The 15,242-nt window shown below is 44.6% G+C and overlaps 1 protein-coding gene across 3 annotated transcripts in view; it reads left to right on the top strand.

Moving 5' to 3' along the window:
• LOC143793210 (cytosolic beta-glucosidase-like) overlaps positions 1 to 14,417 on the top strand; it is a 103,937-nt gene extending 89,520 nt beyond the window's left edge. For all 3 annotated transcript variants that reach the window (XM_077279973.1, XM_077279975.1, XM_077279974.1), the window contains exon 6: positions 13,439 to 14,417. In XM_077279973.1, coding sequence (XP_077136088.1) covers positions 13,439 to 13,638 — 200 coding nt within the window. In that variant the 3' untranslated portion in view covers positions 13,639 to 14,417. The remainder of the gene's footprint in view (positions 1 to 13,438) is intronic.
• Positions 14,418 to 15,242: the final 825 nt, after the last annotated feature.

Here is a 15,242-nt window from a genome sequence, read left to right as displayed (position 1 = left end):
GGCCAGCAATTTCCTTCCCTCAGTTAGAGTATTGAAGATGCGTCGTGGCTCGATCTTCCAGCATGACAATGTCCCGAAACACACAGTCCGGGCAACTAAGGAGTGGCTCCGTAAGAAAAGTTTCAAGGTCTTGGAGTGGCCCAGCCAGACTCCAGTCCTGAACCCAATATAAAATCTTTGGAGTAAGCTGAAGCTCAATCTTGCCCTGAGACAGCCCTGAAACCTGAATGATCTGGAGAAGATCTTTATGGAGGAGTAGGCCAAAATCCCTGCTGCAGTGTGTGCCAACTTGGTGAAGAACTACAGGAAACGTTTGACCTCTGTAATTGCAAACAAAGGTTTCTGTATCAAATATTAAGTTCTGTTTTTCGTGTCAATAAAATGCTTATTTCATGCAATAAAATGCAAATTAATTTAAAAATCATACAATGTGATTTTCTGGTTTTTAGTTTTAGATTCTGTCTCTCACAGGTCAAATGTACCTACGATAAAAATTACAGACCTCTCCATTCCTCGTAGGTGAGAAAAGTTGCAAAATCAGCAGTGTATCAAATACTTATTTTCCCCATTGTAGTAACCAGAAATGGTGATGTGGTGATTATCTCCCATCATGTCCCTGGTGCTGGCTCGGCACAGACTGGAGATGGCAGTGTTCTCACACGTCTCCAATACTATATAGAAATGATTAAACCCAGCGTCTTTGATATTCCTATACAATTCTTCCGTCTTCTAGATGCTAGGCATGTACACCTGTTCAAAAGTTGTTCTAGGAAACTGAGATTAAGTCGATAATGTCTTTACTTAAATAAAAAGCCTTTTCTACAACTTTCCATTCATTAACATAGCCAATGTATATAAATGGCGGTAATAAATGTGGGGTGAGAGCTCCTCTGCATGCAGCAAGGACAGCAGCCCGTCTCTCATAGAATCACTTGATATCCCGGAGATGCATGGAGCGATCGGCACAAACCCTGGCTGCAGTCACACACAAACACACATTTTATTATTTCTGCGGAATAGATGGGATACAAAAAAAGAGACATTTCAAGTTCCCTCAATGCCCTGAGTCACAAGTAGCTCCATCACTCACACCTCAGAACCAAAATGCAATAAGCTCAGAATTTGGGGACTTTGAATTGTGGCCAATGATGATTTAACTAATGCAATGCAGTGCCAGGAGAGGTGCTACTAGTCTATGTTCTTTGACCCTAATATTATATTTACCGTCTCCCATCTTCAGCTCTTCTCAGTGCTGTTCCAATCACTCTCCGCCATTTTGTGACCACAAGTCGGAGGTAATGATCACAACCTCTCAGTGTAAGTCTATCCTTGTTTTGGCCTCGGTCTTACTCTCACAGACTTACATTGAGATATAACTAAAGGTACCGTCACATTAAGCGACGCTGCAGCGATATAGACAACGATGCCGATCGCTGCAGCGTCGCTGTGTGGTCGCTGGAGAGCTGTCACACAGACCGCTCTCCAGCGACCAACGATGCCGAAGTCCCCAGGTAACCAGGGTAAACATCAGGTTACTAAGCGCAGGGCCGCGCTTAATAACCCGATGTTTACCCTGGTTACAATTGTAAATGTAAAAAAAAAAACCACTACATACTCACATTCCGGTGCCTGTCACGTCCCCCGGCGTCCGCTTCCCTGCACTCCTCCTGCATCCTATGTAAGCACCGCCGGAAAGCAGAACGGTGACGTCACCACTGTGCCCTGCTTTACGGCTGGCCGGCGCTGACATAGGATGCAGGAGGAGCGCAGGGAAGCGGACGCCGGGGGACGTGACAGGCACCGGAATGTGAGTATGTAGTTTTTTTGTTTTTTTTTTACATTTACAATGGTAACCAGGGTAAACATCGGGTTACTAAGCGCGGCCCTGCACTTAGTAACCCGATATTTACCCTGGTTACCAATGTAAAACATTGCTGGCATCGTTGCTTTTGCTGTCAAACACAACGATACACGCCGATCTGACGACCAAATAAAGTTCTGGCCTTCTAGCTCCGACCAGCGATATCACAGCAGGATCCAGATCGCTGCTGCCTGTCAAACACAACGATATCGCTATCCAGGACGCTGCAACGTCACGGATTGCTATCGTTGTCGTTCTAAAGTCGCTCAGTGTGAAGGTACCTTTACCGATTGCCCAGCAAACACTGGAGTGATATGGCAGGTTGCAAACTGCTGGAGACCAACCAGAGCAGCGCTGATAACAGATGAAGATGGTGGCTGGAAGTAGGGGCAAGGGACTTAGATTAGTGGCACCACTCCAGCACTGCAATAATAAAAAACACTGGAGTTGTGCTTTCAGTATTTATGCACCTACACGTCACTCCATGAAATGGGGGAAAATGGTCACATTTTTGTTCTCACAGTTGAACTTCCGATCATGAGAAATATTTACTAAACGCTGGTGGTCATAACTATGTGACACAGCTCAGACTAGGAGGCTTTTATTACAAGCTGTCAGCGCAAAAAAAGGTGCCACAGCCAGAGCTGGCGCTTGCAACTTTGCTTGGTGGAATCTATAGTAAGCGGTTGACTGTTTTTTTCGTCTTATGCCCTATAAGAGCTCTGTCCTTTGCTGCAGTCCTCCAGTTTTGTCTGTGACATAAACACTATGTAACACACATGCCTGCACCCCTGCACAGTTCTCCTTCTCCCTCCATGACATACTGTACTTACTGATGCGGCCGGGTGGTCACCTCCCTGTCACCTGGCACATGTCCCTGCGCACTGATTCCGGCGGCACACCTAGTGCACTCACGCTCCCCTGCTCCTAAATGGGCAGCTCACGCAGATTGCTAAGCTGCCCCCAGTCAATAGCTGGGAGGCATCTTATGTGGCCAGTGCCTGAACCTGAACCCTTGGTCCTTGTGCGGCCGAGCCTGAACATGTTCCCCTGGTCCTTATGCAGCCAGTGCCTAAACCCGAAACCCTGGTCCTTGTACGGCCAGTGCCTGAACCAGAACACCTGGTCATTGTGCGGACAGTGCCTGAAGCTGCTCAACCTTGTCCTTGTACGTCCGGTGGCTGAAACTTCTCTCCTGGTCTGTGTGGCCAGTGCCTGAAACCCGATTCCCTGGTCCTTGTGCAGTCAGTGCCTGAACCTGCTCCCCCAGGTCTTGTGCGGCTGGTGCCTGAACCCGAACCCTGGTCATTGTGCTTCCAGTGTCAGAACCTGCTCCCCCAGTCCTTGTGCGGTCGGTGCTTGAACCCGAAACCCTGGTCCTTGTGTGGCCAGTCCCTAAACTCTGAAGCCACTCTGGCGGTCCCTGAAGTCTGAAGCTGCTCCGTTGGAAACTGTGTCAGTTCCTGAGACCTGTGTGTCTGAAAATGTACCTATTCCAGTACTCCAAGTCAGTATCCATCCTGCCCGAGGAGTAGTCTGATCGGAGCCCGTGACCAGTCCATGTCGGCGAACCTGGTGAGTGGTATCTGGCGGCTACATGCAGCGCAAGTTTGACTCCACCATCAGGGGCTCCAGTGAACACCAGTTAGCCGCTTGGGTAAGCCCATCCCTGTGGCACAGTGGATCTATGAATCACCTGCACCACCTGGTGTGTAACACTGACTAGTAGAGGGAGCAGAGGGAATATGCAAATAGGCCGGGGTCAGAAGCAGAGACCATATTAAAAGGACATAGTTGTTACCAAATATATAGTCGGGGATAGCCGAAGCCAAGTCTAGGAGGTCAGGCTGTATAAAAGCTCAGAGTGTGGTCAGGCAGTACAGTGGTGAGACCGGTAATGGCACCCAATGGTTAATCAGAGGAACAATTAGTAGAAAGTCTTATTACTTCCAATAGAGTAGTTTTAATCCAAAGCATACCATAATGGTATAATTAGTAACAAAATATAGCGCCAGGACCAACGATGGGCACTAAACCCATCCATTGACTGGTGTGTCGACCCTTGACATCAGCTGAAGCTTTATAAGTCCTGTGCACTCACCACCAAGCTTCTGTGTTGGCACCACTGAGGAGATCTTTTTTGACCCCTCCTGGCTGAGAGAATAAGCAAAATAAGCTTTTGATAGTTCCTTAATTGAAAAACGTCTACAGCAGAAGTTTAGGGTGTTGGAAAGGGAGCAATAGTCTCCAACGCTAAATTGACGAACAATCTATATGAAATAACGCTATTAGTTGTCATTTCGCCCCAGCCTAAGCCCTCATTCAGATGTCCGTCTGTCCTGTACATGATCTGCCTGTGTATTTTTGTCAGCTTTTTGATTAACACATCATAAAAAAAAATGTGCCATCAGATGTACAGAGGTGTTTTACAGCCAGTGCATGTTAGAATGCCCTTCGGGTCATTATGGGTCCCTGTGACTCGGCTATGTGCCTTCGCGTTATCGTTAAGCAATGACTGTGATGTACATGAAGCCCAATCGAAAATGAAAGATAACTTAACTGCACCAAAAAAAGTACATGGTCTGTCAAATTTACACTATTTACGCTTTTTATTGGTATCATAAAATATAAAATTGCGTTTTTTGCGCAAAAAAGTATGACCGTTATAGCAAATAGAATCATCTTTCGAAAATCTCAATCACAAAATGCATTTTTTTTTTCCTTTGGTGCGATATTACAAAATGTAGAAGGTCAATTCTGTCAAGTTTGTCTTCTGCAGTTTTTTGACATTTATGATAAAAATGGAAAAACTCATCAAAAACTTGCTTAATTTCCACTTTGTGGTTTCCGGCAATAATCTGCATTTTTCATGCAGAAAAAGAAAAAGATGCATTCAAAAATGTCCATGTGAATACCTTTAGTCTGGCCTTTATATTCCCCATTCTTTTAGAAGCCACTTCAAGCTTTGCCCAAAATTTCCATCTAAAACAACGTAGGGAATTTTTCCCAAAAAAGCTGTGTGAAACCGCATGTTGGGTGTCACATGTAGGGTCACTAATACGGATGGCACAAAAACCTACATTTGAAATGTTATTTTTGTTCCAATTCATCAATTCATCATTTTAATACACAATAGACCCCATAAACGTGCGAGATAAATGATCAAATTGATCTGATTATGTCCGTTCTGCTGACTTGACCAGTTTTAATAAATACTTTTTTTCACAATTTTTACATTTTTGCATTTAGCTGTCCCTCTGTTATTTTTACAGGAAGCAAAAAAAAAAACCCAAAATAATTAATAAAAAGTGGAGATGATGAAAATGATTTTCAGGACCTTGGTCCAATGGCCATATTTGAACACTGCAAACTCCCTCCTTCCAGGGATCTGATCTTCAGCCACGGACTAAAGTTGTAGACGCTGGAGCAGAGCCTTGCAAATCTTTTTGCTCAACTCAAAAGGAGCGACGTAGTGACCCAGTGGTCCTCACTGTATCCTTACAGCGCTGGGTCCAAATCCCACCAAGGACAACATCTGCAAGGAGATTGGATGTTCGCCCTGTATTTGCGTGGGTTTCCTACTGTAACGGAGTACCACCCCCACCCTGATTTCATAGACCATACTTCATTAACATTTCCTACCCTGCTTCTGGTGGGGGCATTGTGTTAATTTGTGGCTCTCTGTAGGGGGCTTCTCAGAATGGCTGGGACTGGACATCTGGAGCCTCTTTTGTACTTTCAGCTCCAGGTAACAAATGTTTGAGGGTGGGTGTGAGCCCCTCCACCCATCCAAGGGGCTGAACCCTAGAGGGTGGAACAATAAGCCCATGGATATACTATCATTCTTCTGGGACCTGTGTGGTGTGAGGAGCTAGGATCTGCTGCTGCGGCCAGATCCTGGTGCCTGTCTATGAACTAGTGTTTTGTTTTCCCTGGAGTCGGATTACCGGGTGTCGCCCTGGATTTGTTATTTTGTTGCGGCCTTATTGTAAGTTGAAGAACCTGATCACTGTTTGCCGGAATATTCTCTCAGTTGCAATAAAGGTCTCTTGGATTATTCATCGGTCTGCTGTCCCTGCTTGCTCTGTCGAATACCCCGTCACAAACTGGTGGCAAGCAGCGGGATCAGAGCAGAGGGAATGGAGATCAGCGGCCCAGCAGCAAATGGGACCAGAACCTCAGGATACAGGAACTGGACTGTGATGAACCTACAGACAAAGGCCCGTGAATTAGGGGTCAGTTACAAAGGACTGTACGAGGATCAGCTGATTGAGGCTTTGGAAGGAGCTAGCCTTCAAGATGGAACTGGAGAGGGACTCCCAGAGCAATTGGAGGAAAGACGGGACCTGGAGGTAAATACTCTGAAAAGTCAGTGGGTTGTGTGGTATGAGGAGGAGATGGCCTTGCTGGGAGAAGCCACCATAGAAGATAAACGGGAGGCTATTCGGAGAGCTCATGAAAGGCAGCTCTCTGAGGAAGCAGCTAGAGCCCACAGGCAGACCTCCACCATAACTCCCACCACGAGGGAACCTCCAAGAGTGTCCCGCAAGGACTTTAAGCCATTTAACAAGGCTGCAGGGGACATTGAGGGATTCTTCCAGGTCTTTGAACATCAATGTCGATTAATGGAAGTCCCGGAAAGGGAGTGAGTCAGACATCTAGTGGGGCTTTTAGACGGTGGAGCTGCCGAAGCCTACAGATCTATGGACCCTCAGTGGAGCAGTGAGTATGAGGAGGTAAAAGAGGCCATTCTTGAACATTATGCTGTAACTCCAGACACTTGCAGAGCACAGTTCCGCTCCTTAGCCTGTTAGGGGGAAGTGTCTTTCAAGATATATGCCCACAGGCTCAAACAAGTGTGTCACCGCTGGCTGGAGGGAGAGGTGGCGTTGACTTAGGAGGCCTTCTTCCAGGTCATCCTAAAAGAACAGTTCTACACCAAATGCCCCGCTGAGATCCAGGAATGGGTGCATGAGAGGAGACCAGCGACAGTGGAGCAAGCTGCTGCTTTAGCTGATGAGGTTCTCACCATCAAGCCTCAGTGGAAAAATTTACTAGTGGATGGAGTAAAAGCTACCAACACCCCACCACCAGTGGTCTCTTGTCCTTCAGTCCCCAAAGTTTGCTGTCCCACTAGACCACTACCTCATGTTGATACCCATGTGACTCACCTTAAAGCTAGTCCTGCCCCTTCCTCTGAAATGCTACAAGGAGAGAAAGTCGTAGAGCGCAGGTGTTATGGATGTGGGCATCCTGGGCATCTGCAGGCCACCTGCCCAGCTATACATTGGAGAAATCGGTCTCAACCCCAACAACCACCGCATGCACAGTCACATAGATATCAGCCTCCAGGTTCCCTTACCTCCATCCCCAGAGTGCACATGGGAAGGAGTGCGATACAGCGCAGATGTTACCGATGTGGGTAGGCTGGGCATCTGCAAGACGCCTGCCCTCAGGGTCAATTGAGGAATGACCCTGCACCAAATCGGCCTATCAATTAGTTACAGCCAAATACAATGGAGGAAGAGGTGCCACCGCTACAAATTGATTTGCCTATTAGCTCAGAAACCCATGTTCGACCATTAGGGGTTTATGGGGTGTGGGCCACAGCCACAAGTTCCTTTAATCCTCAAAGAAAGCATGTACTGGAGGTCATGCTGGACGGTCGGAGAGTTATTGGCTTTTGTGACTCTGGGGCATTTCTCACCATAGCTGATCCCAGAGTGGTTCGGCCAGAGGCAATACAGCATGGACCTGGGATTACCATTGAATTAGCTGGAGGCCAATGGAAGAATATCCCAAAAGCAAGCGTAGAACTGGACTTTGGCTTTTGGGTCAAGCAATGCGTGGTTGGGGTGATGAGGGGCCTGCCTGCAGATATTGTCTTAGGAAATGATGTGGGAGAGCTACAATGTCGATTTGTGGGTGCCAGAAGCAGAGTTTAACCCCTTCATGACCTTGGGATTTTCTGTTTTTCCGTGTTCATTTTTCGCTCCCCTCCTTCCCAGAGCCATAACTTTTTTATTTTTCCGTCAATATGGCCATGTGAGAGCTTATTTTTTGCGGGACGAGTTGTGCTTTTGAACGACATCATTGGTTTTAGCATGTCATGCACTAGAAAACGGGAAAAAAATTCCAAGTGCGGTGAAATTGCAAAAAAAGTGCAGTCCCACACTTGTTTTTTGTTTGGCTTTTTTGCTAGGTTCACTAAATGCTAAAACTGACCTGCCATTATGATTCTCCAGGTCATTACGAGTTCATAGCCACCTAACATGACTAGGTTATTTTTTATCTTAGTGGTGAAAAAAAAATTCCAAACTTTGCTAAAAAAAAAAAAAATGCGCCATTTTCCGATACCCGTAGCGACTCCATTTTTCATGATCTGGGGTCGGGTTAGGGCTTATTTTCTGCGTGCCGAGCTGGCGTTTTTAATGATACCATTTCGGTGTAGGTAAGTTCTTTTGATCGCCCGTTATTGCATTTTAATGCAATGTCACGGAGACCAAAAAAACCTAATTCTGGCATTTCGAATTTTTTTCTCGCTACGCTGTTTAGCGATCAGGTTAATGCTTTTTTTTTATTGATAGATCGGGCGATTCTGAACGCGACGATACCAAATGTGTGTAGGTTTGATTTTTTTTTTTTGTTATTGATTTATTTTGAATGGGACGAAAGGGGGGTGATTTAAACTTTTATATTTCTTTTATTTTTTTCACATTTTTTTTTTACTTTTTATTTTTTTATTTTTGCCATGCTTCAATTGCCTCCATAGGAGGCTAGAAGCTGGCACAACGCGATCGGCTCTGTTACATAGCAGCGATCATCAGATCGCTGCTATGCAGCAGAAATGCAGGTGTGCTATGAGCGCCGACCACAGGGTGGCACTCACAGCTACCGGGGATCCAGTAACCATAGAGGTCTCAAGGACCTCTATGGTTACAATGCAGAAGCATCGCCGACCCCCGATCATGTGACGGGGGTCGGCGATGCGCTCCTTTCCGGCCGCCCGGCTGGAAGCGCCGGTTATATGCCGCTGTCTGCGTTTGACAGCGGCATTTAACTAGTTAATAGGCGCGGGCGGAACGCGATTCTGCCCGCGCCTATTGTGGGCACATGTCTGCTGTTCAAAACAGCTGACATGTCCCAGCTTTGATGCGGGCTCACCGCCGGAGCCCTGCATCAAAGCGGGGTATCTGACCTCGGACGTACTATCCCGTCTGAGGTCAGAAAGGGGTTAAGTCAAAGAAGATGTAAAATGGAGCCCGCCTTTAAGTCTACAGCTGCACCATACAATAAAGATGAGGCAGTCGACACAAACGCTAATGGATTGTCCAGGCAGGAGGAGTCATGAGTCATGTTGGCCATGTCTAAGTGTACTTGACAAGCGACCTGTTAAGGTAACTAGTCTGTACACAATCTGAGAGGGGAAGGGGTTGTAACGGAGTACCACCCCCGCCCTGATTTCATAGACCATACTTCATTAACATTTCCTACCCTGCTTCTGGTGGGGGGCATTGTGTTCATTTGTTGCTCTCTGCAGGGGGCTTCTCAGACTGGCTGGGACTGGACATCTGGAGCCTCTTTTGTACTTTCAGCTCCAGGTAACAAATGTTTGAGGGTGGGTGTGAGCCCCTCCACCCATCCAAGGGGCTGAACCCTAGAGGGTGGAACAATAAGCCCATGGATATACTATCATTCTTCTGGGACCTGTGTGGTGTGAGGAGCTAGGATCTGCTGCTGCGGCCAGATCCTGGTGCCTGTCTATGAACTAGTGTTTTGTTTTCCCTGGAGTCGGATTATCGGGTGTCGCCCTGGATTTGTTATTTTGTTGCGGTCTTATTGTAAGTTGAAGAACCTGATCACTGTTTGCCGGAATATTGTCTCAGTTGCAATAAAGGTCTCTTGGATTATTCATCGGTCTGCTGTCCCTGCTTGCTCTGTCGCACACCCCGTCACACCTACGGGTTCTCTGGTTTCCAAACACATACTGATAGAGAATTTAGATTGTGAGCCCCAGTAGGGGACAGTAATGATGATGATGTCTGAAAAGCACAGAGGAATTAATAGCTCGATCTCAAGCCTTGGCGACTTAATGGACGAATGATCTGTAGGAAGATCGATCTTGTGCAAGCCTAGATAGGTCCACCAGGGTCTTCTCTGCCATTATCTTGATAGTATCAAGCCGTCAGGTTGATGGTCTTCCTCTTTGCTTTGTTCCTTCTATTTTTCCTAAATAAATGTAACTCTAATAATACATTATTTACAGGTTTCAAGGAGGAACAAAAGAGGAACCCGGAATGCAGAACTCTTAAGAAAAGATGCCCTAGATGTGGCATTATAACAGACCTGTTAGGAATAGCAGATAGATCCATTGCAACTGTGACATGGGAAGGGTAGACTACCCCTTTAATTTATAAGAGTGCATCCTATCCTTTGAAATGATTCTTGGGGCAGGTGACAGGGTAACTGCATTGTCACAGCCAGATGATGTCTTTTTATTGAATGGGATCTTTGAGCACCTTCAGAGCAGTGATCTCTGCGTCTTCTGAATCCTGGTGTAATTATAGCTGGGGGTCTTGTAAAACGTTCAAAAGGGTTAAGTAATGTGTAGCTGGTGAGAGGCATTACGAAGGGTGCGATACGTCTTGCCTGCTCTTTTCTTCTTAATAAAGTCTTCAGGTACGAGTGAATGTTCTTGAAACTTAAGAAGAGCGCGCTTATCGCATTTGTTCCAGTTTCCTTGGATCCACAGTCGTTCCATTCTGTCTGTTATCTTAAAATTCCACTCAGTTTTAAGGAGAAGTTGAGCGCACAAAGGTTGCTTTTTACTTTACTTTCACTGCTTCAGTGCTTCATAAATCATATTGGCATATCACACTATTACATTTCTTTGCCTTTTTTTCTGGGTTTCTTTGGATGGATTATAAAAGTTCTACTTGGATGTGTGTTTTTTTTCTACAGTGTTTGGAAATGTAGAGGATTTGTACTTTTATTTGTGGGATAAACAGTTTACTTGACAAGAATTCACATAAAGTTACAGTTTTATTTGTGTCTTACATCACTTTGCATTTAGTATGCAACTTTCTGAAGACATTGTATCCCTTATCTTGTACAATAATTCCTTAGCTACCGACAGTAAGATATGCCTGATTTCCATTAAGGTTTTTCCCACTAAATATTTTTATCACCTGTCCAAAGTATGATCACAGGGAGGTCTGATTGCTGGAAATACCACCAGTCCCAAGAGCAAAGGTCCTAACCACTACTTCATTCACTTCTATGGGACTGACAGCAATTATGCCAATCCAGTAGATGAAAATGGAATAATGGTCACAGATGTGCACTGCTCCGTTCACAAAGGTGATTTTTTTTTGGCCCCCCAAGATATCCTTCTGTCCCATAAAAGTGAATGCAGCAGTGGTTAAAAATGTGCAATACGGCTTCATTCACAAACATGATTTTGGACCCCCAAGACATCTCTCTGTCCTATAGAAGAGAAAAGAAAGGTGGTCGCACATGCACAGTACTTCCCCATTCACGCAAGTGATTTTGGGACCACCAAAGTTTCCATAGGTCCCATAGAAGTGAATGGAGTGGTGGTCACACATGCACTCTATTGCTCCATTCACATATGGGATTTTTTTTGGGACCACCAAGATGAAAAGAGCAGTGGTTGCACAAGCGCAGTACCTCCCCATTCACACAGGTGATTTTGGGACCACCCAAGAAGTGAATGGAGTGGTGGTCACACATGCACACTACTGCTCCATTCACACAGGTGATTTTGGGACCACCCATAGAAGGTGAATGGAATCATGCCCCAAGAATCATTTCAAAGGATAGGATGCACTCTTATAAATTAAAGGGGTAGTCTACCCTTCCCATGTCACAGTTGCAATGGATCTATCTGCTACATTCACACAGGAGATTTTCGGACCCCAAGAATTCTATTTGTCAAAAGAAATTGAAAGAAGGGTGGACACGCCTGCACCCTACCACTCCATTTACAAAGGTGATTTGGGGACCCCAGAGATTTCCATAAGTTCCATAGAGGTGAATGGAGTGGTGGTAAAACATGTACACTACAATTCTATTCATCAGTTTCATAGAGGTGAATGGAGTGGTTGTGCACACCACTTCTCAAGGGAAGGGATTTTTGCTTCATTTCAAAATCTTGGCTTTGTGTTAATTGATAGAACCTGTCATGTTCTAAATGTAAAGATCGAAAATCACCTCTGATCATTTGATGATCACAGCTGCCTATGGCTGATTATAAGAACGCTCATGTGCTTGTGAAACTGTAACCAAGATAAAAAGTCCTCCAGCTGTATTCCAGATAATAGTTTAGAAGGCAGACATCCTCCAGTGTGTACAAAGTTGTATATTCTTTTCCTACGCGTTTGACTGAAGCTCAGTCCTTATTCATGGATCCTACATTCATGAGCTACAGTCTGAAAAGTGTGTGTTATACACTAGGGGATGTCTACCTTGTAAATGTGGAATAAGTTTACCATTTAATCTGGAATACGACTGGAAGATTTTTGGTCTTGGTCTTTGTCGTACCATGTCGGGCAGGAGTAGCTTCCTCTGTGCTGAGGTCTGTAACCTCATTAAGCTTGAGCTGATTTTTTCTACACCACTTGTGGTACTGTGCCAAGTAGTCCAGAGCTGCCCACCATATAATTTTATCAACAGTCCAAATGATAGCAGGCACTCACATCCAGTAGTATAAAAAGGCAAAAAATAGTTGAAACCGCACAAAAATTAAAGAAGCAGAAAAAAAATATCCGAAATATGGTCCTTAATCAAGCCAGCTCAGCAAAATATTTCTTTTTTACCTCTTTAGTTTTTGTGCTGTTGTGTCCAACAATTTTTTTTGTGCCTTTTATGCTACTGAATCAATAAAAAGCAATTATTTTAAGAAGAGATGAGTGCCGACTATCGTTTGGACCGTTGCTACAGCTGGTACAAACAACTGAAGCTGCGGCCCAAGTTCATTCAAGGGATTTCACCAGAAAACTGTCGTAAACACTTTTGGAAAGTGTTGACATTTTTGCGCAGTGCAAATTAACGCAATTTTTTTTTTTTTTTACTTTTGAGTTTTTTCAGACAGCTGCACCAAAATGGGAGGTGCCATGCGGGATTCATGAAAAGCTGCACCATTTAGTACGCCAGAAATATTACTCCAGTCCACAGAGGCTCATGGAATTTATGAAGTGGCGCGTTCCTCTTAATGAATTTGGCACATCTTTCTCCTGCACGTCCCTCATTAAGACTGATGTACAAAATGCCAGTGTTAGCGAATCGGGATCTATGTGTTTCACCTAACCAAGCTGGGTGGCCAAAAACTAGACTGCACAACAAGTTTGCCATAGAGTGCCTGCAGTTTTTGGAGTGCGGTTCTCAGCCACGCAGCACACTACATGTATGGACGGCCTTCATAAATTAAAGATTATATTGAATAGTTAATTGAAGCCATTGAATTTTACTACTGGCATCTACTGATATATGTTACATGATAAGACATTGCTTTAAATGTTCATTAGATCTAACACTTTGCATCTCTTTCCTTGGCAGCGATCCGACAAGATGGGGTGAAGGTGAAAGGTTACTTTGCTTGGTCCCTGATTGACAACTTTGAGTGGATGTTTGGCTACAGCGTTCGGTTTGGATTGTTCCATGTGGATTTTAATCAGCCGAATCTTCCAAGAACGCCGTACTATTCAGCTATTGAGTATGCCAAAGTGGTCAAAGGAAATGAATTGGTTAATAAGTAGATATTATGCCAGCTTCCTCTTACTGCAATGTGCAATGTTTTTATCATTTTTTGGCATATTAAAAAAACACCCTACTACATTTGTGTGATCTGAGAAATACATTCTTAATTAAAAAAAATAACATGTTACTTCGCATAGTAGCAAATATATCAAAGATTATGGAAATCCTGCATTTTCTGGCCTGTAGGCCATAAACCTGTCCAACAGGAAATCAGTGACCGCCTTGGGAATCCTGACCTTATTGTGATAGGTGTTGTTACCAAGACTTCTGTGGAGAGGGATCAGATTGATAATACTAGCAAACCCGCTACGTCTTAGACTAGATGTAACCATACTCATTCAATAGCTGTAATTTGGCCGACAGCTATTACTCCCTTCTTCCCTTTACTTGTACACAGTCATATGGCCCAAATACGGCAAATTCAGATTCGGCCACCAAATCCGATCCTCAACCCTACTCTGCAGTGCCATAGGCTGATCGCCTCCATGCCACGCCACATTGATGAAGTAATTGATGCAAAAGGAGCCCCGACCAAGTATTGAGTGCATTTACTGATTATACATTTCAGATTTTAAAATCATTTTTCAAGCTGGTGTTATAAACTATTCTAATTTACTGAGATAATGACTTTTGGGTTTTCATTGGCTGTAAGCCATAATCATCAGCATTAACAGAAATAAACACTTGAAATAGATCACTCTGTTTGTAATGACTCTATATATGAGTTTCACTTTCTGTATTGAAGAACTGAAATAAATTAACTTTTTGATGATATTCTAATTTTGTGAGAAGCTCCTGTATCTCACCACAGAGAAGATTGCAACACTAAGGTTCCCCATTATGAGTCAGAGCAAGGAGTTTCTCAGTAAAGCCCCCTTACACATTAGACTAACGTTGTCCGACAATGTATGGGGACCTCATGACTCTCCCCAGCAGATGAAAGAAGAGATAAGGATCCGGCATGTCTGATTTCAGATTGCCGATCTATTTGTTCTCAATTAGATAGTTTGCCACCGATGATGTCTGGCAGCTGATCTCTCATAGAGAACACAAAATCGCTCACCTAAGCAAGTGCTCCTATATATGGGAGAGATGACCGAGATAGTTGCTTGTCAAAGCATCGATCGGCCAAACAATCATTCGGCCGACAGCTATCCAGTGGTTATGGGCCCGTTGGACTAAAGTTGGCTGATCCCACCAAATATCGAACAGTTGAGCCTACAGTCTAATGTATATGGACTCGTGAGAGTTGTCGATCGGCCATGTCTGATTTCAGACTACTGATTGTTCTCCCTACTGGTATGTCAATTGGGGGCTTTCTCATAAAGAATACTGGAGCACTCGGCTGAGCAAGCGCTCCTGTGTATGGGAGATATGTCTGAGATTATTGTTGGCTGAATGATCAGTCAAAAGAATTGTTCAGCCCATAGCCAGCAAATGTGTATGTTTAGCACTGAGGTAGCTCTTGCTCTTTCATCCTGTGTCTGCTTTTTATTACTTGGTTGGCCATTTGACAGCTTCTAAAAGTCCCCATACACTTATCATGAAAGTTGGCTATTTGATGTGATGGTGGGCCTTCGGACAGATGATTTTGGGGGAAAGA

This window comes from Ranitomeya variabilis, chromosome 1 (assembly GCF_051348905.1).
Source record: "Ranitomeya variabilis isolate aRanVar5 chromosome 1, aRanVar5.hap1, whole genome shotgun sequence".
Classification (NCBI taxonomy): Eukaryota; Metazoa; Chordata; class Amphibia; order Anura; family Dendrobatidae; genus Ranitomeya; species Ranitomeya variabilis.
Note: the sequence above shows the minus strand (reverse complement) of the source record. Positions and strands in the feature narration are given on the sequence as shown.